This window comes from Pempheris klunzingeri, chromosome 6 (assembly GCF_042242105.1).
Source record: "Pempheris klunzingeri isolate RE-2024b chromosome 6, fPemKlu1.hap1, whole genome shotgun sequence".
NCBI classification, from domain to species: Eukaryota; Metazoa; Chordata; class Actinopteri; order Acropomatiformes; family Pempheridae; genus Pempheris; species Pempheris klunzingeri.
This window is the reverse complement of record NC_092017.1, coordinates 7,590,613-7,617,122: the sequence shown is the minus strand read 5'-3', so window position 1 is coordinate 7,617,122 and position 26,510 is coordinate 7,590,613. Positions and strand designations below refer to the sequence as shown.

The window sequence follows — 26,510 nt, the reverse complement described above, 5'->3', positions numbered from 1 at the left end:
TGTGTGTGAGAGAGAGAGAGAGACTCCTGCACTGAGGAAGCTTAGTATCATCATCACATGTCCTCGGGGCCTGAGGCTGGAGTGGGACGGGACAGTTTGCACCAGTCAGTGACTCAGGCTTTCATCTGTCTCCTCCCCTTCCTGGAGACGCACCGTGTCCCCCATTAACCACCGGGGGCCTCCAGGTGCATAACGCAACAGCGATCTGTGAGCAGATTACACAATGAGTCACCTTCCCCTTAAAAGCTGTACTGTCACTTTCTTGGTGACGCTGCACTGTAGATAATCTGAAGTCGGTAATTCTGTTTAATGAGCATTTCATTACTGAAATCCAGAAAACTGCTTAATCGAACAGAACAGAAAAGACACCAGATTGTCTGTGAAGTCGTTCTTCCCACATATGAGGCTTTTTACCCCCGTCTGAGAGAGGGGCAGTTTCCATCCAGTGTAGTTTAAACAGTAATCAAACCTATAAATGATCCTGATCTCAAAGTCCCTTTAAAACAAAAACTGCTGATTGAGCACAAAGCAATTTTGAGCAGGTCCCATTCTGAGAGTGAATATTAGAGCAATAAGATAAGAGCAAGTTTTAAAAGTGTAGGATTGTGTGTGTGTGTGTGTATTTGATGGTTTGATTACTGCTCACATGACTGACTCTACTCACTGCCTTAGAGGCTGTGCACGCTTAGTTTTGGCAGTTTCTGTCCTTTCATACAAACTCCAGGTGAAATAAATACTTTGGATTTGACTGTGAAGAGTCACAGCTTCGGACGTCGTTGTTTTCAGGTGCTGCCAAAGAGCTGGTCGTCGTGTGAGGGCACCGTTAGAGCCCAGTGCACGTAAAATCAGGAGTTTACACTCAAATGTTTGCAAACACAATTCTTGACCTGCAGAAAATTTACAGCATGAATTTGCTTTGCAGTCACTCAAATGTTTGACTGTTAACTTGTATAGTTAGTAGTTCTAGTTCTAGTACTGACAGCGTGTGTTGTAGCGATCCAAACCTTTCTTTGTTCTTAAATATGTCGAGGTCTCAAAAAGTGCAGAAAGGGAGAACAACTTTTCAGCTTTTATTTGAAATGTGAATTTACACAGGGAAACTGAATGTCATGTTTGTGGATATAAAAAAAAGTTCAATAACAAAAACGTTCACACAAAAGGTGTGGTATGTCTTTTTGCAACATTCGTCGTAGCGCCCCACTGAATCCGAGCTTTGACAGAGGCACCTCTCTCTTTAATAAATAGTTTCATTTACAGAATGAGTAATTAGTTATAAATATGAAGGCGCATTTTAAACATTTTAAAAGCAATTATAAATGTATTGATTCAATTACAAAAAAAAACAGGCAAGCAAATCAAACAAGTAGTGATGCAAAATTGCAAATAATATTGGCAAAACCAGAAATTGGCACGAAATGATAAATGAACAAACAAAACATGATGTTCAAACTCAAGTGAAACTTTAAATTATAGGCACTAGTTTCATAACACCCAGCACATCAATTATCGGAACAGCTTCCCTACCACTGGCACACCTTTTTGATTCATGTCCATAGCACAAGAGGTAAAAGCCACCGAAACGTATTCAACTTCCTCTTTTTCGAGACATTTTCCCATTTTTTTTCATGGCATGAATGATACACAGGGACAGAAATCTTTAATGGGGATTAATGGACTACATCAACGTTTTCTTGGTTTCGTTGCCTGAATGGGTGAACGGGGACAAAATACGTTTTCTGGGCTCAGGTTTCTTTCTCAATAGATAGTTTGTTTCAGACATCCAATATAGCGCAGACCTAATGTCAGCCTGTTCTTAAACTGACCAATCGCAGCACTTCAATGGAAAAATGTAATCTTGGCAAACTGTGGTAACAATGAGGACTGAGGCTTTGGCCGAGGTGTCATTACTCACCAGGGTTTCTCACACGTCCTGATTTGACTCGAAAAACAAAAAAAGGCTTTGGAAAGTTAGCTTGCGGTTGAGGTTCAAAACGTACATTTCAAACAATTAAAAGTTTAAAACAAAATACTGATATGGATGTTCTGACATACATTTCTTAAATAATTTGAATAAATAATTTCCAAAACAAACTTGTGCATACATTCTGGCTGATTTCACACGAGGAAAGGTTCTTAAACGTCATACCCACACAGAGGTGCTTTCACTGTTGCAAGACATCGACAGTTCTCTAACATTACGGGACATGCCACCTGCACAGCATCATCATAGAGATCGCTCACCTACATCTGTTAAACACAGAGCATAAAGAGAGAAATGTGTGGAAACATTTCAACCTGAGGGAGGTGAAAGGAGCGCAAGGGAGAGGAGCGGGAGGAGAGCTGGGCTATGAAGTGATATGGACTGCCTGACAGATGACTGCAGTCAAACCAAGGCAGGCGACGTGTCCTCTGCTGGCCGAGCTGGACTAGGGCTGGTTTCTTTGGCATTTTCTGGGCTGTCTGCACTACATGCCTGACCCCCTCCAGAGCCAGACCCCACAGAGAAACACGATGGGAGGTCCCTCTTTGATGCCATGTGGACACTATCCTCTCCTCTTTTAAATTCTGATTTGTATATATTTTTTGGACACAGTCTGTCTCTCTTCTAAAAGATTTCCAAGTAGATAAAGTGCCATGTTGTAATGTCTGCCTCCTTGTGGTGATAGCTTGATTGGAGGGCCCCCTGCTGGCCCCTTTCAGTAACAACCTTCTCTCCAGTTGTCACCGGTGCCATAGGTCCGAGGAGCAGGAAGAGATCTGGGAATGAGAAGAGGGAGAAACAAAGTCAATAAAAGTCTGTCAACAGAAACATCTCCCTGTTACCCATTTACAGTGCAAGAGGAAGTGGGCCACCATGTCTGTGGTGTATCTACCTGCGCACAGGTTGGGCCAGTTTGCTGCGAGGCAGAGGGATCCCCCCTCCTGCAGAAACACTGGGGCGGGGCAGGCCGCTGCGTGGCGGAGCCAGGGAGCGGGTGGGGGTAGAGGTGGCCGAGCCGGGGTTGGATGTGGCTTTTACCGGCTGCCTCAAAGCCAGCGGAGACGGGGTGGCCGGAGTTCGCAGCTTACTGGGAGAGGGGACTGAAGAGAGGCAGAGCGGGACCATAGTCAGGTTTAACTGAGTCACCTTACACAGTCCTATAGATAACATGCTCTCATAGGATTCAGTCTGTCAGTAGTCACCAATGAAGTAATGATCAAGAGCACAGTAGTGTGAAATAGATATAACATGATGCCGAGTCACACGTTGTATAATGAAGAACATCTATCAAACATGGTCGTTCTTAACCACATCCATCACAAATGGAATCAAACCTGTTGAGATGCAAGTTTAGAAACTACCAAAATGAACTTTATTAAAAACATTTAAAACAAAAAGAAAAGGTTAATTAACTCTGTAGCTGCCTACTATGATTCTTAATGTGTTGACAGAATGAGGTGACACACACACACATACTTTATATACCAGTGAAAACCAGAAGCACAAACCAAAGCACAACATCAACACCACCACGGTGTGGAGTCACAATCACAATATTTAAAAAGGTGGAAACCCTCAGTGAATACTCACTGAAATCACCTTCTTCTCCAAAGCAACAGGAGAGTGGGACTAGACAAAGACGAAGACAACAGAGACAGGCCTTAATTCAGAGCTGAGGGTGCGCTTCAATGTGGTGTTTGTTTTCTTAACAAAGCGTAATGGTGCATGGCCCTTGGCTGATATGAGCAACGACTCCACTTGTCATGTGGCAAAGGACCTGTTGAGGTTATGTGGAGAGCAGGTGTAGCAGTGGATGGTGATGGGACAGCGGGGGGGTCAACAGGGTGCTGAGAGGCATTCTGCGGTTACAAGCGGCCGTAACTGCCTGCGCAGCCTTCGGTGATTCTGTAACACTTGGATGATACACCGAGCTCAAACCGATCCAGTCTAACAGTCCTGCCATAAATCCTCCCTTCATGAGGATCATCACCATCAGTTTTTGGTCAAAATGTTTTAAGATGTGTAGATTCAACCACATGATCGTTTTGGAGGATGGAGTTTGCAGTGCTGTTGAACTGTACAGAAGTCGTTCATATTAATGTGGTGGCCAAAATAATAGAAACACCTGCTAGTTTATAACAGTAAAGTTTAACAGCACCACCAAGTACAGCCTCCGAAATGATCACCCAGTTGAATCCACTTGTATTAGAATGCAAGCTGCCAACCGAGTGTGTTTAATGTAACACTTTATGTGGGAAAAAAATGGGAGCCAATAAAATATGAACACATGAAGCAACGTTGAGGCTAATCACTTGGGGATGTTTTTATTCTCCAAATGAGAGACATCTAGTTTTTGAATATAATATATCATATATGCCCCCCATACAGTAGAAACGGTAATGTTCACTGTGGCCGCTGCTGCAAATCCCATCAGTGTACCAGCTAGTATTACCTCAGCTGACCAGTTATTTTCCCTAAGAATACAGATTGTTTAGAGGAAAACCTTGTTGATAAAGGTTTCCCTCCTTGTCACGCAAATAAGTGCCTCTCATCGCTGTGTGACACGTCTGCACGAAGGACTAACAATGAAAAGCAGTTCACACGGTGAAGAATGTCAACCTGATGCTCATTTCTGTGAAAACATAACAAAAATTCCCTGTTGGCTAATTTATTTAGTTTAGAATTTAGAAATAACGTACAAAGACAAGAGAGTCAAGAGAGATGAATTTGTACTTCAAGTGCACAGATATGTGAAAAAGACAATAAAAAGTGTAAGTGTACGGCACTTACTAATGATAGAAATAAAACAGGGAGGACAAAAAACTGTAATTGAATCCAAGTAAAGATGAACAGATGAATGACACATTTCTTTGTATGCAGCCAGACAGATCGGAATGACAGTAAAGTGACTCTGATCATCAACATGGACCAGCAACAGCACAGGACCACTGTTTTGACATTTCTGAGCCAATACGATCGCGTTTATATTCCTACAGATGCAGCTTGACACAATCCTTGTGAATCAGCTGTCACTTTAAGTTTGATCGTTAAATCCTCTCAGTATGGTGGCATAACTGAGGGAAAAACTCTCTGGCAACAAACCCCAGCCTCACCTCTTTCTTTTTCCTTTTGTTACAGTGAACAAAAACAAGCTGGCAACTAGTGCATTAATGCACCTTCCTCACATAAAATAACCACTTCAGAATAATTTACACTCCTGCATCAATAGTCTGTACTTTCAGTACACAGGCAGCTGACTTTAGTATAAGTCATAAATTGCGCACATGTTTGCAAGTGAGATCGATCTCACAGCCTGCAGCTGGTTTAGGATCAGGCTGTTACCTCGAAGGGCAGTTGGGCTTTGGAGGTGCTGTTTGGGTTTCGGGGAGGAGCGAGAAGGGGTCGAGTATCTCGGGAGCTGAGCTGCTGCTGGAAAACAAGGACATTTCAGACTTCATTCTGACAGAGTCACAGCATCACGGGGGGAAAAAGGGACTGCTGAGACAGTGAAGCCATTTAAGCCTGAGATGCAGTTTGAGGCCACTAGGGGGCTCTACAGCCAAACAGCCATTAGCATCTTCATTCAGGAGGAGGAGCAACAGGCTGTCAGAGCGAAGAGCAAGTGCTATGTCCAAGTTTAACAGCCAGTATACCAGCCTCAGCACAGACAGAGAAATGGAGGCTGGTTTTGGGAACACATGCTTAGTGAGGAGGAGTCAGTGAAAGAGGCAGAAATGTAGGTGTCTCTCATGCCCAATACAGCCAAAGCCCAGGAAGGAGAACACATACAACTATAAACCGCAGAGTTATATCTTTTTAAGCCGACGTATACAAGTAAAACACTCTCTTCAGATTCAGCAGAAAACCTAATATCTGCTGTAATGTATAAAAGGTCCAAAGGCTCAGGCCACATCAACACCCTGCCCCTCAGAGGGCTGGTTAAGACAGGATGAAGGCGGCTACACGTTTAACCAGCTAAAACCTGCCCCTTGACCCCTGTCCTCTGAGCCTCCGTAGCAACAGAGAGGGATTACTGTCTCTGGATTACCTTTATCTCCCATTACAGGATTACATCAAATGGATACTGTTAACCCACAGAGGTGGGACTGTAAGCTCTTAAAGACCATAAAACCCTTGGACACAAAATGTAAAACAATGTTAGTGTCGCTGAAACCAGGAGTCGCTCTGGATGCTCAGTGTTGCTGGCGCCATGCTCTAATTCCACAGGATGAGTGTGTTTCTTTGAAGTGAAAGTTATGCCAAGGCGATAGGAGGAAGGATGTGTGTGAATAAAAGATATTACAACTGAAAATGATCAAAGACAAAGAGGATCCCCACACACCAAAGCCATGGCACTACAAAGCAGCACAGTCCTTGTACTGTGGCACAGCCAGGAGGATTTACAGAATTCCCACATGCACAATGACTAACAAGAGACTACACAGGCTGTCATGTTTCTAAATGTTCAGTATACTTGGAGAGCAAAACAAATATTCATGTGTCAGCTGACAACACAGTAATATATCAGTAATAAGTCTGGTGTCCACTCCAGTGTGAAGATTCATTTACAACTTTGGAGGGTTTGTGTGTTTTGCATTAAAATGGATTTAAATGAAAGTATGACATGTTGTCTATGATTGTGTCCGTCACAATACTCACTAGCAGACTGGCTCTGGTGTCGAGGAGAGCCTCCGTTTGGCACTTGCAGGTTTGACTCGCAGCTGCGGCTGTTCTTGACGGGCTCGGGGCCCTGGGCTGTCACCGCCGAGGAGCGCGTGAGGTTGGGAAGACTACGGCGCAGCTTTTCTACGACAGAAACATCAGTAGAGCGTCAACTCAGGCCCAGTGACAGTATCCAGAATCACACGATTGAACCACTCACATGTCCTCCGCCTCTTCCATCTCTGTTTACCTTCATTCTTCACCACGTTGGTCTGCAGGTCGTGCCCGTGGCCCTGCAGGGAGTGGCGAGGCTGCTGCAGGCGGCTGATGATGGGCTGAGGCGAGCCGCGGCTGTGGCTGTAGTCAATAGAGCGGGCAGGGGAGCGAGAGCGGGGCGAGTTCCTGGGGGAGGCGCGGGGAGAGTGTCGAGGGGAGGGGCTGAAGCGGTTGGAGGGCAGGTGGAAGGCCGGGTGCACCGCCTCCTCTTCGTCCTCCAGACTGTGTGCATCTAACTCCTGGTCGCTGAAGGTGCTGCGCCGCAGCGAGTGGCAGGACGAACCTGAGCTCCGCCTGGATGCTGTTGCGGCGTAGTCTTGTCTCAAACCTGACAGACATGGATGCACTCACAGTTACAAAGCACTATTAAAAAGGTTTGGTCACGGTACTACTGGGGCTGACTGTGGTACAGGTACATACTCTCCTCCTGCATGCGGGCCAGTATCTGGACATCAGTGACGTCGTTGAGTTTGTAGGTAGTTGAGGAGCCCACTGAGTCCTCATCCATCTCTGAGGTGCTCAGCTCACTGTCCACTGATGACTGTGGGCTCACCGCTGGAGGATTCCTCTCTGCTGCTGCGTTTCGCTGTTGTACTGGAAAAGAAATCGTTTGTGAACACTTCAGCCCCCCACATTCAACGACAACAACAATAACAACAGGTGCTCTGTAAATGTTAGCGATGCATAGAGAGAGACAGATACCTGCGTTCCCAGGCATTAGTTGCTGTCTGACGATGGGCACTCTGCTGGGGGTAGAGGAGGGGGAGTTGAAGCCACTGCTGTAAGGGCTGTTGGCTGCGTTTGTGCTATACGGACTTCCATAACCCTGCTGGTTGTAGGGGCTTCCATACAGGCTCCTGCGCTTGTTGGCTGTAGAGGCACAGAGCAGAAGTAACATATCGGTCAGTCCTCACTGCATCAGACACTCAGGAAAGATCGAAAGCTTTACAGAACTGGTAATAAAACCAGTTCATGCATTTATGCCTTAAAAGAGAGCAAAGTTCTTGCTCTCAGCCGTGTTATTCTACAGTTTGAGGGCCTGCACTGCAAATGTTCGATCTCTCTTTGGCATTGCTCTGAAGATCACAACCACACCTTAGTACAAAGAGAGGCGGAGGATGACTCAGAACAGATAAGTCAGTTTTTGCTCAGAACTGTATAAATAGCTTATTTGACAAGTTAGCAGCTAAGAAAATATGACAAACAAATGTGAGCAGTGAACACACCCATGTTAACTCTTAATATGATCAGTAGTTATCTGTTTATTCTGTGGCACCACCAATATCCACAGTAGTACATTGAGTCACTGCGTATTAGTCTAAAATGTCACATCATTTCTTTATTCATGATACTGTGTGATACTGTTTTGGTCAGAGAAGTGATTTAAAACTGTCAGCAGCAGATGAAAAGGAAAGGCTCTTCTCAACTATCAACTCATCATCTCTTAATGGGATTCTTTGACCAACAGATTAGTAAATGAGAAATTTCCAATGTTATCGGATTCATCAATGCAGAAGGATCTTTGTGAAAACTGGTGTGATTTTTTCCCTCCTTTGTCCAGTAATAAGTAACAACCAATAATTCACTGCCTTGAGACCTTCATTGTTCAGCTCACTGTAACCCATCCCAGTGTTTGACTACAACACCAGCAGTGTCCGCTCATAGCCGGCACCTTTATGAAGGCTCCTCAGTGTGCTGCCGGTCTGGTCGAGTCTCTTAAACCGTATGCTGAGCGTGGGCCTGATAGAGTTCCTACCTCATCAGCAGGCAGACGCACTTAACAATGCACTCTATTCAGCCCATACTCACAGAGCACAATGCAATTCTGTTGTGACGCCCAGCGAAGCAGCCGTCAAATGCTCCAGTCTACTACAGGCTCGCTGCTCTCAGTCATGAGATCAGACTCTGGACAGGCTGCTGGTCACTGGGATAGTTTGGTGGTTCAGAGGGTTAACATCTCTTTTCACCCATCCCTCTGTTTCTTTCTCTGACTGGATGTGTTTACACAGCTGGGTGGTGAGTGACTGGAAAGGAGCCTTTTAAGATCAGCTGCCTCCTGCTCCCACTTTCTCCCTCTCCTTGTGCTCTGCACTCTGTCCTCCTGCATTATTTAGGAAATACCATCATGTCCACTCTGCTGCCATGCTCACAGATCAGCTACTGAGGAATGTCAACAACACTGCAACATGTACTTTGGGCCTGTGATGCGGTGCACTTTAAAACAATGGATGCTTGGTTTCCTGTTCAAGAAGAGTCAAATCATCAGATTAAAATGTCCACCTGGTGAAACTAACCCCCAGTAACAGAGAAAACAAAGTAGTCAGCTACAAACTGTATCTGTCAAGCCCCACTGTGAGCTGCTCTGGCTAAAAATATGCATGAACACACCACTGAGAAACACAATGACATTACTGTGCGGACAAATATGAATCATCTCTTGTGCCTGTGCACCATGTAGTTGTGGAATCACAGTTGCTATGATTAGGAAAATCTTTGTAATGCAGTCTACACTGGCTGGGTCTAAGCTACAAAGTTGTGAGGAGGACTGCAGCCCATATGAACCCAGCTCGGGGTTATGTGTACTACTATTTGGAGGTGGTTAGATGACAGCGTGCCCCATCACAGCAACTCTAGCAGCAAAATTGTCACCAGAAAGAGACAGAGCTGAATCTGAAGGGATCTGCAGCACAGGGACCAACCAAAATAGAGTGTCCTCAAATCCTCATGTCCTAAAACAAGAAAAGAAGAGAGAGTAATTGCCGTTTCTACCCACTGTGATTGATGCCTCTTCGATTTACTGTGATATGAAATCGTACTGAAGGATTTTCCGTCTTGGCCTTTCAGCTGTGGAAACTTCAGAGCAGTTTCCACAGACCAAAAGAAAAAAAAAAACGAAAAGAAGAAGCCAGCACACAACAGCCTGATTTAAAATTAAAGCCTGGAGGGCTTAAATGGCTAGTGGGAAATGAAAGACAACACTTGGCATTGAGGTCTACTTGAAGTAAAAAAAAATATAATAAGAAGAAATAATGACTTTAAGAAAGAGCTCGGAGCACATCACAAGAGGAGAGCACACAGAGCAGCTCTGTAAATGAAGAGAGACCAACACCACTGAGGAGGAAGCAGACATGTGCAAGAAGGTGGTGAGCTAACTACAGTCTGAGAAAAGTCAATGCTTTTATGAGCAGGAGTAAACCAGGGCAGCTATGTGACTGTGGTCGGGACCTCCTGAGACTGCTGCCGAAGCAGCACTATGGAAAAACTGTTGAATTGTTCAGCTCCAGCAACACGTGTTTTGACTGTTTATCAGGGTTGTCCGACATGAATAAAGAACTCACAGCCGTCTCCTCCCTGTTATACTAGTTATATAACTGAGGCTCGTCATCTGGGGATATGGTTTTAACAGGGTGTGCACAGACAGAAGGGTTGGTCTCTACTGACAAGCTGGAACTAAAGTTCACGTTTAAGATATGCGACTGCCTTGTATGAGCGTATACTTACTGTCTAAGCTGGCACACACTTCATGTTCAGACAGAAACAAGCGTTAAAGGAAATGAGGAAGTCGTCGCTTTGACTTGAATCTGCCACAAGTGAAGTTGAAATTTTGTTTGCAATTGCTTTGAAACTCAACCAACACCATGGCAACAGGGTTTCTATGCTCCTGTTAGAGACCGGGTGTGAAGGAGAGGATCCAGGAGCCAGGAGGGCTCTGTGGTGAGCCTCACACAGACGCTGTCGCAACGCAAGCGCTTAAGATCCGCTTATGACTGTGTGTGCAGAGAAAGGATCTCAATTTGAACAAAAATCATGATACAATTCTCCACCTTCACGCTTTGTTAATTCAATTTAAATGCATTGATGTTCAGGGGATCACAAGACTCCCAAGAAAGTCTCTGTTGTTCTGTCTTTATGCAAGCCTTGGTGAAAGAAGTGACAGCATCAGTGCCAAATGAGGAGAGGGGAGAGGGGAGAGGGGAGAGGGTGATATCAGTTGACAGGAGGGATATTTTCAAGCCCAAGCAGGATGACGTTATCCTCCATCCACACCTATAGTGATGATATCACCACTAGTGAGCACGCTTCCCTTAACCCCACTCGAGTGCCGAGTCATTTGTAGGTTTCTTCAGCAGCTAGACAGATAGCATGCTTTGTCCACTGAGGGTCCTCTGAGGCCACATTTACATGCAGGTCTTGAAACCCAATTTTTTGCCTGAGTTATTATTATTACGTTTTGCCTCAGAGATAAGTCCAGTCTGTAAGTACAGAAACAAGCCTTTGTGGTCAAACTAAAGAGAAAAGAGAGAGAAATTAATCTTTGTTCTTTTTCATTTAAGTTGCAGATTCCTGATACCAATCAGATGTAACATCAATTAAGAAGGTCGCCCAAAACAGCTCTCATACCACAAAGTGCTCTTTTATCTGATCTGAGAATCATGTGAAAATAAAAGCTGTGCAATTTGAATCCACCAAAGAGCAACAGTCATTTGATGTAGCAGCCACTGTAAACAAATCCCAGTATCCTTGAATGAGGAGCTGTGTGTCTACAGTCTTGCACAACAGAGCTGAGGAGATCAACCTTCAGCAGCCTACTGCTCAACATGATCTAACCGTCACATGGGCATACCACTGTCAAAATGGAAATGACCCCTCTCAGTTTAGCTGCGAGGATTTGAGGCCAGTCGTCCTCACTAAGGGACTAACTATAATTAGTGGCAGTCAAAAGCTCAGATAGCAGACATACACAAAGCATAAAGGACCAAAAATAAGGCAGACATGGGTGACGTATTGTTTGATTTACACTGTATAAAATGTGAAATGATTTTTAGTTGAGTGTAAAACGACAAGGGACATGAATTACAACCCAGTAAGTGATGCTCTAAAAAGAGGAAACATTTTGACAGATGTAAATATAAATAATAAATAGTGTATGTACCCTAGGTGCAATCATATGAAACAAAATGATAAATATTTTGCAAACCCCATGGTGAAGTATAAATTAAGTATTATTTTTCACACGCAGTTCTTCAAAGCAGGAACAGAAATGGAAAACTGAATCCCGTGAACACTATCAGTGGTCCAAAGTCCTGATGGTGTGCATAGCTGTCCCCCGTCTGACAACTGTTTGCCACACTTTCCATCCCATATCCAAAGAAGACAAGAGTCCAGAAACAAACACACATGGATTCTCACAAACCCTCGAAGCTTTCTGAAACTTGTAACCTCAAGAGGGAGTTAATCTTCCGATTGATGTGCCACTGATTTGTTGCCTCATCTGTGCCTGCCAGGTCAACACAAGCCTCCACCATCAATGACGGGCAGCACAGGCACACGAGTGCAGTTCATCTTCCCTTTAGAATAATAATCCCTCGTTCTAAAGCTCATCTATGCAAAGGAACGTTGACTGCATGAATGACACATCCATCTGTGCTTCCTGCGTAGTAGTTGTAACACTCGTGAAAGAAATAAATGAGTACAGCACAGAGTAATTTATTCTGCTTTCTTGTGCCTAAAAAAGAAAATCAATATAAGGAAATAGTGAGATTATTAACAGAGGAGGCTCACTCCCATAAATTAAAGCTCTTAGTTATAAGAATAATCATCACAACAATGACGACCCCCTCTTATCTAGCCTGGAAAAAAGCATTATCTCTGCATTTATAAACAAGCCCTACCATGCTGGATCAACAATTCTGCATTTGCATCTCATAAAACAACCATTTACTATTGTCCCTTCATATGACGTTGCCATGACAGCAGGGGGGAAAAGACTCATGCACACTCACTGTGAGCTAGTTAACTGGAAGGAACTACATAATTGTAGTCTTATCCGGCTACAAGTAGTGAATTACAACTGCTTTAACGATGAAGATGAAGAGCTCTGATGACTGATGTTAAGCAATTAGAAAAATGGACAAATAAGGAAACTGACAGCAAGAGAGTGACTGACCATCAGCACGAAGACAGACAGACATACAGACAGACAGACACACAGACAGACACAGGGAAACTCTAAACAAAACAATCACAGCAAAGTCTTTGTCTCAGTGGACATTCTGTTCCTGCTTAAGTGTCATTAGCAAGACAGTGACTTCCTCCTAACTCCAGTGGTGACCTCTGACATCTGGAAAGAGGGATTAATTAAGTGTAGCATTACTGTTGCTGCTGTTGCTGCTGCTGCTGCTAAATTGAGTCTACATGTTTCATGTTCACTGGTGTTGTTTACCTGACAGGGTGAGGTCCAATCTGTGGATGAGGGAGCGCTTGGCTGATTCCATCTCGGGACTGGGGTTGTCAAGAGCTTGGCGGCACCACACGATAGGACTCAAGGTTTTCTGCAGGGGACTGTTCAGTTTCGTCTCATATAGCCTGGAAAAACAAGAACAGCATAGTCAATAGGCATGGTTTATTTTTCATGTTCATGAAAGCAATACAAGCAGTCATAATAGTGACGGTCTCACCTATCACACCTCATATGGGATGTGACCCAGGAGCTGCCACAGGAAATGAGATTGAGGGGATAACAAGTGTTTTATCATAGACTGCTGCAATGGCAGTGACAGAGGAGGTGGACAGGCAGGGCACTTATGTGACCATGCTTACCGACACTTAAAATGACTATTATTTCACTTCAGATCTATTTGAGACTTAATATCTGTTGAAAACTTTCGCAGTGGTGACTTGCAGACATCTTTTAGACTCCAATATAATCTTGACCCTTGACAGAAAGAAACCAGTGTTTATTTCTCTCTGGGGTCTCCCCTTGCAATGAGGACAGTGTAACTTTCTCCCCTTGCCGCAGCAGACTTTAAGAGTGAACCACTGTCAGCAGCCTAAATCCTTTGAAAAAGTTACTGCGTTCACTGCTTAGTCAGTTGTATTGATTGAAACTGTCAAACACTCCTCCCTTTGATACAAACACATAAAAGACTACAGCAAGGCAACAAACTAAGTTAAGAGGCCACTACTTTCTGTTTGTCTGTAATGCAAGTGATCCAAAAGTGCGTTTATCCTTAACCTTTGATTAGAGAGAATAAGAGAAGAGAAAAGAAGAGTTTCCACTCAGAGGAGGAACCTGAGTCAGCAGCTGTCAGCTCTGTTGCAGCCATAGAAGAAGTGTTTCATGATGAAAGCAGAAACATTACAGGCGAAGGCAGGCTAGCACAGAGAAACACAAGCCTGAAATCCTGCGGCACGTTTTCAGTGTTTATCAACACAATGACCATCACTCTGATTCAGTACAGCACATAGTAAATCTACCTCTGACGGACCAAACACTTACATACATGACCTCCAGCTCTGACCCGATGATGTGTGTCATGTTCACATGCTGTCACAGGAGCGTGACAAGCATCTATTGCCGCAGGAGAGCGCAGCATTTTAAATCCAGTCTGATGCTAATTCAGGGATTACAGAGGTCTATGACAGAAGCTGGCGAAAGCCACGCACTACGGGGTAATCCCGGATAGCAATCTGATCCAGAGGGCAGACAAACAGCCAGGGCATAATGAGACTGGCTCTGTGGAGCATGAGTGAGCAATGTCTGAAAGTAGCCCGATGCCACAGGCTCAGTGGCTGGCACAGGCACGCTGCACTCAAGACTCTGCTGCAAGCGGACTTTCAACCAAACATGACCTACGTTTGTGGTGGTTTTAGTGACTGATTAAGTTGCATCGGGAGCTACGCCCTGATGTCACCTATTATAATGTAATTATCATAGAGAACAAAAATCAAACAAACCCTTCCAAAAAGGATAACGAGGACCATCTTCTGAGGACTGCCCTTCATTATATTCATGTCCAGTGAGTAGCTGATGCCTTACAAATAACTAGCCCATTTCTGTTCCAGCGGACTCTCTAAACCCATCTACCAAGTCTGCATGCCTGACATCAGCCGTGTAATGAAGGCTCATCTCGGTGTGTAACTCTCAAGGGATTTCCTGGAGTTGGGATGAGAGGAGAGATTTAGACAGCAGCACAAATCCAATCATACTCCCGAGTTTCAAGGATTACACTTCTAAAGTGTGTCTATGCAAAGCCACCTAACCCTAGACGCCATAAATGCACAGCGCTGGAGGAAATAATACAAACACGGAGAGCTGGGAGAGGATTAAGAGCATGTGGGCTGTCAGGATAAATGATAACAAGCAGACCAACATGATGACAAATGGCCAACCTTATCCACAGGACACTCCGCGTGGCCCTTTTATATGACTGATGGCCATTGTTTCTAATCCCTGTAAACCACTGCTCGTGGTCAGCTTTTTGACACGGACATAGCCTTTATTCCTACATGATGAGATGACAGTCCTCTCTCAAATCTCTCGCCTTACTCACTCTGCGCTGCAGAGCACTTGTGGCTGGGTGCCAGCTGGTGTGCTGAAGGGAATTCAGAGGAGGAATATAACCAGGGCTACCTCTCCCACATGGCCGCTGGGCAGCAAAACAACTTTCAGTTTTACTGCAAGCACTGATCTCCTGCCACCGCTGCCATGACAAGCCAAGCAACAAACTGCATCACATCACAACACCAAAACGGTTCAACAGATGATCAGGGACTTCTGGGTCCTGGCAGCTGAGAGCGGAGCCTCTGAGGCCTGCTGATCAGCAACATCGGGAACAAATGCACAAACTGTGGGCGAGGTGTGAGATAGATGGATGGAGATTCTGCACTGATTGTATGACAAAGCATGTCTATTGTGATCATACACTCCTAGAGGGGGCTTGGCATCGCCCACATGACTTGCCAAAACAACATCCCTCAGTCAGTGACCCACAATGAGGCTCCCTCAGTACAGATGACTTCAGATTTCAGGCAAGCTACTGAGATCGTTCATGCCAGACGTTTGTCGTGGCAGATAATGTGTTGAGCAGCTGTGCCCAGGCAATTACTGCTGTCACCCAGCTCTGAAGAAACAGAGACGGCTGTAAAGGCAAGATAGCTCCCGAGACATGGCTGTCACTCACCAGCTGTCCTCGTCTTCGTGCAGACAATCCATGTCTTCGAGATCTAAGATTTCTACTTCGTCCAGGATGGATGTTTCCCCTTCATCACTAAACCCCCCGGTGGTGTCTGAATAAAGTGAGTTCATGCTCGACACAGAGGCGGCAGCAGATGCCCCCTCATATTCATACGCCCTCCTGAAGCTGATCCCGTCGTAAGACAGTCTGGGGCTCAAACAGCGGTTGTTCTCCAGCAGTCCGCCGTAGCCGCCCGTGCCGACGAACCCCACCCCAGGGAAGCCGGCCAGACCGGCTGCCATCCCCGCTGACAGGCTCGAGTCGTATCCGGCGCTGAGGGGTCTGTGGTTCGCTGACATCGCTCCGGACGAGGACAGCATCGTGGACCGACTCCGGAGCTGTTCGTTTTGCTGTTCGAGCTTCTTCACCAAGTCCTGGAGCTTCCGCACCTCCAAGTCCGCGTTGATATTTGAGTTGATATCCTCCATGGTGGCTCCTTAGCCCGGAGAAAATATGCGGTGGTCTGTGGGGTTTTTAGTCGTTTCTCTGCCGTCGCTCTCTTTGTTTTCGTCCACTTCACTCTTATCTACGTGTTCAAGGAAGACACTTTGGTGTTCGACGGACTTAAAAAGCTCAACATCGTCATCTTGTCCGGTTAACCGAGCTCACGGGCAGGGTCGAGGCCATTTTCATAATACTCGTCACCAACTGTGAAAGACCAACAGGCGGCGGAGAGCAACACGTCACCGCGTTCACTGCCGTGAGCGAGCACGTAACCAACACCTATTTGCGCGTGCACAGTTAATAAACGCGTTTAGAGAGGTGGTGTTTACACATGCTCTTATTGAGGAGTGGGATTACTAAACCTGACATTTGGTGGCCCAAGAATTTGATTCATTTACCAGACTGTCCATCGAGTAATTTTAGTAATAAACTTAAGTCATTAATTTGTTTACCTACAAGAATACAGCGCTGCTGGTCCGATTCATCCATACTGGAAAATATAAAGTAAACAGGATGGTGACAAAACTGATCAACGGCACACGGAACAACAACAGTAAAAAAATCAACAAGTTAAACAAATATGAGCACAAACCTGTTTATTTTAACATACAAACATGACATTTCAAAATGCTGTAAAAAAATATTTTGCAACAAGCACAAGATGAAGTCTTATATTCTTGTGATAGCTTGTTTCTGTGTCTCAGTGCTAAGGTAGTTCCAGAGCTTCCTCTGACTCCAGGTGCTCCTCAGGTTTTTGAAACACGTCTTCTCCCCCCGCTTCAGCTTCTTCCCCAGCCTCCACACTCTCCTCGCCCGGCCCCTGGCTGGTCATAGTAGCTTCCAGCGCATCCTGGTCAGCGCTGGCATTCTGCGACTCGGTTCCCTCGTCATCTTCATCTTCTACATCCATCTCAAAGACACGAATGTGTCTCAGATTGGCGCTTAGCTGCCAGGAAAGATAAAGTAGATGTTAGGATCCATTACGTTTATTAACTATCGTGCGACGACCCACAGAGGAATGTGTGAAGAATGAAAATGGATCACTGGACCGTAGAGAACAAATCTAGAAATGCTGCAGTTCATTCACCCCCAACACTAAATATAATAGGAAGACATAGATTTACATTTAACGTACCACGCAAGCCACTTTGCGGATTCCATTGACAGCTACATACTGAGCCTTCATGCTTTCCAGTTCACGCCACTGATTCCCCAACACCAGGTCTTGGCACGGGATGGCTCTGCTCTGCTGGTCCAACCTGGCAGTACAGGTGACATACACAGCATCTTATGCTTCATCTCCACAGAGAATGGCCCAAACTAAACTACTGTATGACAGTTTTAAAATATTTTAATCCACTCACTCAGTTCTAATATTTAGTCCCTTGATTGTGAAACAAACTGCATGCTGAGACTGGTGAGAATTATTGCCATGAATGGGAGATATTCCTAATAAACATTCCTTGTGTAATGAGCCGTGCACACACACACCTCAGGTTCAGCTCCCAGTTGAATTCAGCCTCACAGCTCAGGGTGGAAGCGAGAGGAACCTGAGCCAGTACACGTCTTCGGTTCTCTTCTTCTGATCCTTGCAAGACCACAGTCAGCATTTCATCGTCATAGAAACGAGCATCCAGGCAGCTATATACATAATTGGGCCTGGAAAAAGAAAATCACCTTCAGTCACGTTAGCAATACCTTCAGTCGCTGAGGGACTTTGCATTTGTGTCCGTTTAACAAATGATTTGGTAGGAATGACATGAGAGGCACTGACTGAGCTACAGCATTGTCATCGTCTGTATTGTCCAGGTGGTGGCTGAGGTCAATGGACATGACGCTGTTGGGGATGTATCTGTGCGAGCAAAACAAATATGGTTAAAAACAGATTAAATACATAAAGAAAAGCACACATTCACACAAATGTACCTGTTTGGGTCTGTTCCTCTTCGAAGTAGGTAGAGCTTACTGGGTGAAATCTCTGGCATGCAGAACAAAACATAGTGCATTTTGGCCTTCTTGTCATTCCACCTGTAGGACAAACAAGCAATATCATTAATCCAAACCCCTACGTGACTGCACAGACCATCAGGAAACTCCAGGATGTTTGTGTTTTTACGTACAAAGACGGAAGTTCAAAAAGTCGTGGAGTGTTTTCAGAGCTGGAACGACAATGGACATAAATAAATACAACTTTAATCGCTTTAGTCATATTTCAAATAATACAGATTATTGACAGAGACATAAGATCAGACCTTTCTGGCACGGTGTACAGGGGCAAAATGACGGCCTGCTTTACAGACTTCCCGATTACTTCCTGCATACAAACAAACATTAAATGAATATGTAAAATGAAAGAATAAGCGAACATTTAAAAAACACATTATCTTTGTTCTTTACATATATAGCTATCTTATTAACTAACAGAGGATGAACAAAAGCTTTATTGTTCCTATCTTGAAGCTACAGTGTAAAAAGAGGAAGATGGACAACACACAAACTCACTGCAGGTTTCTGTAGACACTGCTCAATCACATTCTCCATCATCCTCTTGACAAAGTGCAAAGACTTTTGGGGAAATGAAGGAAACAGCAAAGGGCTCTCTAGATAAACCAGTCACACATTTCATCTGTGAGTTATGGCAAACCATTTAACCTCATTCCAAAACACACAAATTAGTTAGAAAACTAGTGACTATAAAAAGTCAAGGTCATAGTTCACCCTTCAGGTGTGTGCTTTCCTGTAAAAACTTCAGCCACTGGTTTCCCTTGGTGTTGGGTGGAGACACGAGGTCCTCATCCTCATCCTTGAGGTACTGCAAATGTCCATTTGAAAGAGAAACCAGTCTGTTGTAAGAAGTAGCTCCATTCAAAAAGAACTGAAGCTATGCAAGATGAAAACCACTTACCTGACCAACTCGTTCCACGTTGAAGTACTTCCCTTTACGATCAAAGAGTTCTTCATTCTGTGAAACCAGAGAGCCAACTGTTAAGAGCTGTAAATATACTGAACAAACTTACGTAACCGTCATCACACAAACACCTATGCAGATCTCACCTCACTGAAATGCTCAGACAGGAAGTCAGCAACAAAGGCAATGTCCTTCTGAGTCATCTGAGGGATTAACCAACATGTTAAAATTACTGAGGCATTGCAGGAACACAAAAATCATAAATCTCTTTGTCAGCACCTTTGATAACTCACCTTGTTGAGTTCTGGTGGTACATGCTCCTCACACATTCTCAGCATAGCTGTGTGCAAACAAGACAAAGTTTGAGCATAAAAAACATTTATTAAATGTTATCCTTGGGATCTTGTAAACTAGTGCATGTAGAACTGTACAAATGAACACAATGATTAATGTCAACAAGTCAAACTCATATTTTATTTGTCAGGTTAAAATAAGAGCAAACTCTTACCTACATACAACCACCGAAAAAAGGCTTTAAAGTTTTTCATACTCTTGTCAATCACCCTAAATGACAAAATAAAAGCAGTGATTCTATGCAGAGCAGTGACATATGGAAAATAACAGCAGCTCCACAATTTACACAAAAAATAAGCACGGCTAATGTTAAAGGAGCTAATAAATAATAAAAAAAAAATCATTGAACTCACTGCAGGAGTTCATTGGCTTTCAGAGAAAATGAACCCACAGCCGTGATAGCACCTGAAAACATACAACATGATTAACTTATTATGAAAAAGCTGGGTTTTTTTTCTAACTAATGATGCACGTTGGGGCCATGGTACCTTCTATAGCTGCAGAATCCAGACCGAGGGGCTCAAACTTTTGTTTCCATAGGGACATGCCTTTCACCTCGCTGAGGTGATACAACAGAGCCTCAGAGCCACTGCAGTGAGTGAAAAACAAAGGGAGACATTGTACATGAGAGATTTCAGAGAGAAGGAAGCATTAAGGAGAAATGACAGGCTGAAAATACCTCTGCAGGTGACTGATCACCAGCTTCTGGATGCTGGAGTAAGAGGACTCAATGGACTGGCCGAGCTTCTTCAGGCCCTGTGATAAAAACAGAACATGCATTTTTCAATTAAAGGAAATTTATTATAGTTATGTGAACTGCATATAAATCTAAAAGATAACTCTGGTGTTAATAATCTGAGTAGATACTTGACTGGTAGATACACACCTTTTGAGGAAAGTGCACCCCCCAATCAAGTATGTCCACTAAAAATGCTTGTTTTTGCCACTGACAGGCTCAGATTGTTATTTAAAGTGTCTGACAACATTATGGAAAGGATCCCTACAGAGATCTGTAAGACCCTATTTGTTTAACCAGAAATAGTCCTTGTATCAAGCTATTCTACTTCATTAACAAAAACAGTAATTTTACCACGCAGAACACAGAAGTCGCTGGTCTACTGCTGCCTCATTCAGTTAGTTTGGGTTATTGTGTGTCAACATATATATTGTGCTGGATGTGTACTGACCGTTTGAAACACCAAAGTCACACAGTAACACAAACAAACTGACAGAGACAGCAGAAGATCAGGAATCCCTGTGTAAAATTACTGTTTTTGTCAATGGAGTCTGGTGGCTTCGAACGGAGCAATATAGCGGCTGTTTCTGGTTCACAAAAAGGATCTTACAGCTCTGTCTCTGTAGGCATCTTTTCTGCAATGTTGTCAGACACGTCAAATAACAGTCTGAGTCTGTCAGTAGCAAAAACAAGCGCTTTTAAAGGACAAAGGATTACATTATAGCCCGTTCGCTGCATACTCTCAGAACCACTGGACCACTTCCAAACGTCTGTGTACCTGCCAGTCATTTTGAACCCCAAACACAGGAATTATTATTCGTTCAGAGTAAGGAGTATTTACAACACCTCTTGCTCTCACCTTGACAGTGAGCTGGTTCATGAGAAGAGCCTGTAGTTCAGGGCTGCATGAAAGCAGACAGCCAGTAGTAAGAGAAATTAGATTGATTAGCCCAAAATATTTTATAATATCTACAGGACACGTGTAAATGAGCAAATACTAACAATTGAAATTGCCTCTTTTCTTACCTTGATTGTCCCCACAGCAAAAGCTCCAGAAACTCATCTTGAACTTGAGTACTTGTGTTCTTTTCCTACAAAGAAAGAAATAAGACACATTTGTTGGACTCTCTAATTTTACTCAATTTAGACTCCGAACCACAGCCACTGACCTGAACAAACTTAGTGAGTCGCAGATCCATTTGCATGAGGATGTCTTCCCAGGCCTCACACATACATGTAAGCGAGAGGTGCAGGTACTGCAGCAGGGTAGAGATGTGGGTGAACTTGCGCGCCATCCTGGTCACCTCAGGCAGACAGTCTGACAACAACCCTGTGTCTAGCTGGAAGACGTAAGCAAGATAAAAAGTTAGAGCAGAGATAAGGACGTGAAGAAAAAGCAAGTTTAGAAGACACATAAAACAGTGAAACTGTCCATCTCACCTGAATGTAGCAGATCTCTGGGTTATTGTCAGCAGACCTGACCTCTGAGATGACGGACAGAGACTTGAGATCACTGGACAGACTCAGGCTGCGACAGGCTCCTGATACCTGTAGACGGTCATTAAATGAAGAGAAGAGAACCACTCAATGCTTTGTTGTATCCTTCACACCTTGTTTTATAGGTTCATATGGGATTTTTTTTGTCAATATGCAATATCCTTTTTTTTTTTTTTTTTTCCAGTCGTTATCTAAAATTGTGCTCCATCATAATGGTTTTGTGATTAATGTAATCGCTATGAAGCTTAAGAAGTTTGAAGTTTGTTAAGACTGTGTCAGAGAAGTGATGATTGAACCGTACAGTCACTGTTGAGGCCCAAGTTTGTTGTGAGGAAGTGCATTTTATTGCAAGATGTTTCTACAGAGAAACCCATTTTAAGTTAGACTTTAGTTTTTGCTGTTTAATTACACAATGCAGCCCAATCAAATCAAATGCAATCCAGCTAATATTTCATTAGCGACCAGTATCCGTGTAAACTTGATTACAGACAAACGAGTGAAAGAGCCTTACCCCTGATAGAGTGGCAATCTTGTACATCCCGTAAGCATAAAGCTCCACAAAGCCAGAGTCTCCTCCAAGAACAAGTATGTTCAGCCTACATGGAAAACAAAATGGAGCGATAAAATAATTTCCAATCCGACTAAAAACATTACACTACATTACAAACGCTCAGATTAACGAGGCTCGATTTACCTGATTTCTCCCAGGAGATTCATTATCTCATCAGACTTTTCCTCACTGTAACACAGATAAATACATATGTATGCTACCAGAAGCAAAACATACAGTAGACACCTGATGTCGGACTAATATGAGTCATTAAAATACTGCCCCACCTGAAGATCTTTGAAGTTGTGCTGTAGCTAGGAAAAGACAAAAGTTTGGACAAATGTTAGTCGATCAGTCCACCAGTTACTTTCTTACAGTCTGATGTGAAGTGAATGGTAGAGTTACCTCTTGGGCAGTGTTGGTAATTTAGGAAGAAAAAGTTTGGATTCATCCTCTGAGTTGTAGAAGGTGCTGAGGGCACTGAAACACATCAAAAAAGACCAATACATTCACAATATTCTCAGAAATCCAAAGTCCTTGGAGCCAGTGGTTTGATCCCTCAGCCCCAATGCATACCTGCTCTCCTCCATCACCTCCATCCAGTGCATGCAGGTCACAGGGTTCTGCATTGGAAACACATGGAGGATCTCTGCTTTCTCAACACCACACAGGACCACCTGCTTGGTGTCTCTGAGGCTGAAGGCCAATACTGGAGATTAAAGAGAGGATAAAACATAGCAGCTTCATGTTCTCACCAACAAGCAGGCGACCAAAAACAGACAGATGCACTCGGTCATTGCTTACTTTTTCCATCAGGTCGCCAAGCAAGTGCAGTGATGTCCTTCCCAGTGTACTCACTGGGCGGCAAGCTCCACACACGCTGGAAACTGGCCAAGCGATGTAGCAGCAACTATTGACAATCATCAACCACGTTATAAATCCATACAAAGATACCAAGCCATGTTTCAGGATAATAAAAAAAAAACCACTACCTCTCCGGTTGTGTTGGCCAGAGCAATAAGATCCCGTTTAGGAGACCATGCCATACACAGCACAGGGTTAGGAAGTTGCTTCTCTCCCACTTGTCGGAAGGCAGGCATGTCGGGAGCTGCAAAATGACATAAATAACAGACATTAAGTAAATGCTCAAGCTAATATCAAACAATTGTTGGTTTTCCAAGTCTTGCATGATTGTAATTTGAGTCCGTCGCACAATACGAGACATTTGAAAATATAATTTTAGCATCTAGGAAATGCAGCTAGCATGTACATGTAAACAAAGGTGTGCTGCAGGTGATTAATGTTGGGACCTAAACAGCACAGCGCCTGAGAGCTAACATACTCTAGCTACCCCTAAGTGATAGTTAGCAGGACTCACCGATCAGAGTTGACAGATGAGGAGCTTCTGTGAAATGTTTTGCTAGCAGGTTTGTTAGCAAGCCGACGCTAATGTGGAGAAAACCTCATGGCTAGTTTCACCGTGCTGGACGTCACCGGCGGCGAAATAATGACTGAAACATACCGCTGTGAAATATGAAAGCGTCAAACACGTTCACGTTTTCTTTATGTTATTGATATCTTTATGACATTTTCACAGTTACGCGGACGGCGCCATATTTCCCCTGTGACCAATCACTGTGCAGCGACGGGAGCCGTGAGAGGAAATATTAGCTCAGAGAGAAAACGCAATTCGTAAAAGTAGATCAGGACATTTGAGCTAGTTTGCGCACTATGAAACAATCAACAGGTGAAGCAGCGACATACAAAATGATGCTCTCTGCCGGCCAAATGTCGGATTTGCATTTGTAGGATTGAGGTACAGTACAGTTCTGTCAGTTTAAAGGTTTAACTACAATGTCTAAGTACACTACTACTGTAAATGTTTTATCTCTAATATTGGAGGTGTTTCTATGCTACTGTGTCTGTGTTCACTGATGGAGTTAGTAGGCTTTGAGGCCAGTAGCCTGTCTGATTGTTGACTGAGCTCCAGTGGTCAAAATGAAGAACTGCACTTTAGACTACTCACTACTTTACAGGACTTTAGGAGTGGCATTAGCTTAAATGCTGATGGAATCGCTTTCTTAAATTTGGCAACAGCACTGTCAGATAGGCATCTAGGCAAGACATTTTTGTCGAGTCAAAAGATCAAAAAAGTCCAGTAATAGGAAGTCAAACGTGATCAGGTAATTATCCAATAAGATAGAGTTTTGTGGAAGGACTGTTAACTGTTCAATTTCAATGCCACATGTCGGAGCAAGGTTAAAAGTGTGGTTAAAGCAGTGAGTGGGTTCATTTACACTCAGTCAGTTGAGTCCAATAATGAGATGAATGTAGTGCTAAGACCATCATCATCATCATCCACATGAATATTAAAGTCACCTACTATAATTACTTTATCTATACAGATAATAGGACTAAATTTGATATTAATTCTGAGAATTCATAAAGAAATTTGGGCCAGGAGGTCGACACAAATAGAACTGGGTTTTGCTTTTTCCAGATTGGGTGAGAAAGACTAAGAACAAGGCTTTCAAGTGAGTTATAATTAAGTTAAGAATAAAGAATGAAGTCTTTATTAAAGTGTATTTAGAATAAAGTCTAAAGACAAGTCTTTAGTCTTTAATCTTTAGTCTTTTGGCTTTACTCTTTAGTCTTTACCCTTATCATAGTGACAAGACTAAATAATATATAATATATTCTAATAATATATTCTAAAGAATATATTCTTTAATCTTCAGTCTTTAGTCTTCAGTCTGTCTTCATTCTTTAATCTTAGTTTTTTACTCTTTAATCTTTAGTTTTTATTAATTAAGCTTAACCTTTAAAGAGTGAAGACTAAAGAGTAAAGAATAAAGGCTAAAGAGTGAAGAGTAACGGTTAAAGAGTAAAGACTAGATAGATAGATAGATAGATAGATAGATGTGTGAAAACCATCTAAGTCTAAGTTTATCAAATACAAATGACAAAATACCAGTTTTTATTTCAAAGGTAGATATATTCATATATTTAGATACATTTACTATAAAAACTGCTCATACAGGCCCAGTATGAGAAGAAAGTCTCTGTAGAAACACTATAGATAAATAGTGTATGTAGGAGACCTGTAAACATAATCTGTGATGCAAGAATAGCATTGTGGTGGACACATACAGTATAAAAGAGTGTTGGAAATGTTCCTGTGCTATTCTTACATATAGATCACAGCACAGACTACACGTTTAAGTCAGCACTAAATAATGCAGTTATTTTTAAATGATACCTTAGCATCAGTTATTTCTAATTGAGATATGATGACAAGTGAGTAGAATTTTAGGAGATTACTGATTAGTGTGTGTGTGTGTGTGTGTGTGTGTGTGTGTGTGTGTGTGTGTGTGTGTGCTGTAGATAGTTTTTGCAGTTTAAATTCCTTCCTAACTTATCACAGGCACTTAACTGTAATCAGTAGATTGATGAAGAACCAGAATAGCTCTGAGAGCACAAAATGTGATAGTGGCCTAGAAATAGACGGAGTGAGGCTGCAGGGTCCTCGACTGTCTGATGTCCTTCTTACCGACACTTTTGTTTTTACTCCGTTAAATCAAATAACACCATTCAGTCAGACTTTAAAATGCTGCAGATCTGCGCCTTATTTCAATCTTTACATGCTCTGTGTAAGCAACATTGACCTTGACCAAACCCAGTGCTGAACCTTTATCTCAGCACTTGGCCCACTTTAGCCTAATGCACCTGTAGGTGAGACAGATAGGCGGGTGGTCTGGGGTCACTGGGTCAACTCAGCTGGAATGACTGGAAACTCTGACAAACTGCTGTCACTTCACCGTGTCGTGTTTGACGTCTTCACCACACAAACCATAACCCAGCCAGTAACTGACACACTCAGCAGGATGTTGGATATCTTTTCATTATCCAGATTATGTGGTTTAGCAGTGGCCAGTGCACGTTGCATCCGGAGAGCTTCTAAATGTTGCATGAACCCCAAGTGTTCTGGCTTATTATAGCATATTGTAGGTGTGCCGTGTCAGATATTACAGCAGGCTGCACTGTTTACTGTATTTGAATAAACAAATACTGGTTCTGTAAAAATG

The 26,510-nt window shown here is 43.3% G+C and overlaps 2 protein-coding genes across 7 annotated transcripts; both read right to left on the bottom strand.

Moving 5' to 3' along the window:
* Positions 1–1,057: 1,057 nt before the first annotated feature.
* Positions 1,058–16,567, bottom strand: slain2 (SLAIN motif family, member 2). Of its 6 annotated transcripts, none has more exons than XM_070832317.1 (10): positions 15,883–16,567; positions 13,143–13,285; positions 7,622–7,789; positions 7,340–7,513; positions 6,894–7,247; positions 6,641–6,787; positions 5,324–5,410; positions 3,572–3,610; positions 2,874–3,081; positions 1,058–2,757 (listed from the first exon to the last, which is right to left on the bottom strand). In XM_070832317.1, the coding sequence occupies exons 1-10, from the start codon at positions 16,362–16,364 to the stop codon at positions 2,697–2,699; spliced, it is 1,863 nt and encodes a 620-aa protein (XP_070688418.1). In that variant the 5' UTR covers positions 16,365–16,567; the 3' UTR covers positions 1,058–2,696. The 6 variants fall into 6 exon arrangements, with proteins under 6 accessions (XP_070688418.1, XP_070688419.1, XP_070688420.1 ...); XM_070832318.1 differs by having other exon boundaries at positions 5,324–5,407; XM_070832319.1 differs by lacking the exon at positions 3,572–3,610.
* A 392-nt stretch (positions 16,568–16,959) lies between these two features.
* Positions 16,960–24,041, bottom strand: anapc4 (anaphase promoting complex subunit 4). Its single transcript, XM_070831951.1, has 28 exons — positions 23,804–24,041; positions 23,418–23,533; positions 23,230–23,335; positions 23,002–23,134; positions 22,831–22,905; positions 22,713–22,739; positions 22,570–22,614; positions 22,387–22,471; positions 21,819–21,926; positions 21,548–21,718; positions 21,405–21,469; positions 21,238–21,280; positions 20,322–20,398; positions 20,131–20,231; positions 19,996–20,047; positions 19,797–19,852; positions 19,582–19,628; positions 19,435–19,491; positions 19,286–19,342; positions 19,099–19,192; positions 18,883–18,980; positions 18,633–18,694; positions 18,501–18,539; positions 18,307–18,408; positions 18,155–18,232; positions 17,872–18,039; positions 17,516–17,639; positions 16,960–17,326 (listed from the first exon to the last, which is right to left on the bottom strand). Exons 2-28 carry the CDS (start codon positions 23,523–23,525, stop codon positions 17,087–17,089), a joined length of 2,418 nt encoding a protein of 805 aa, XP_070688052.1. The 5' UTR covers positions 23,526–23,533; positions 23,804–24,041; the 3' UTR covers positions 16,960–17,086.
* Between the last annotated feature and the right edge of the window lie 2,469 nt (positions 24,042–26,510).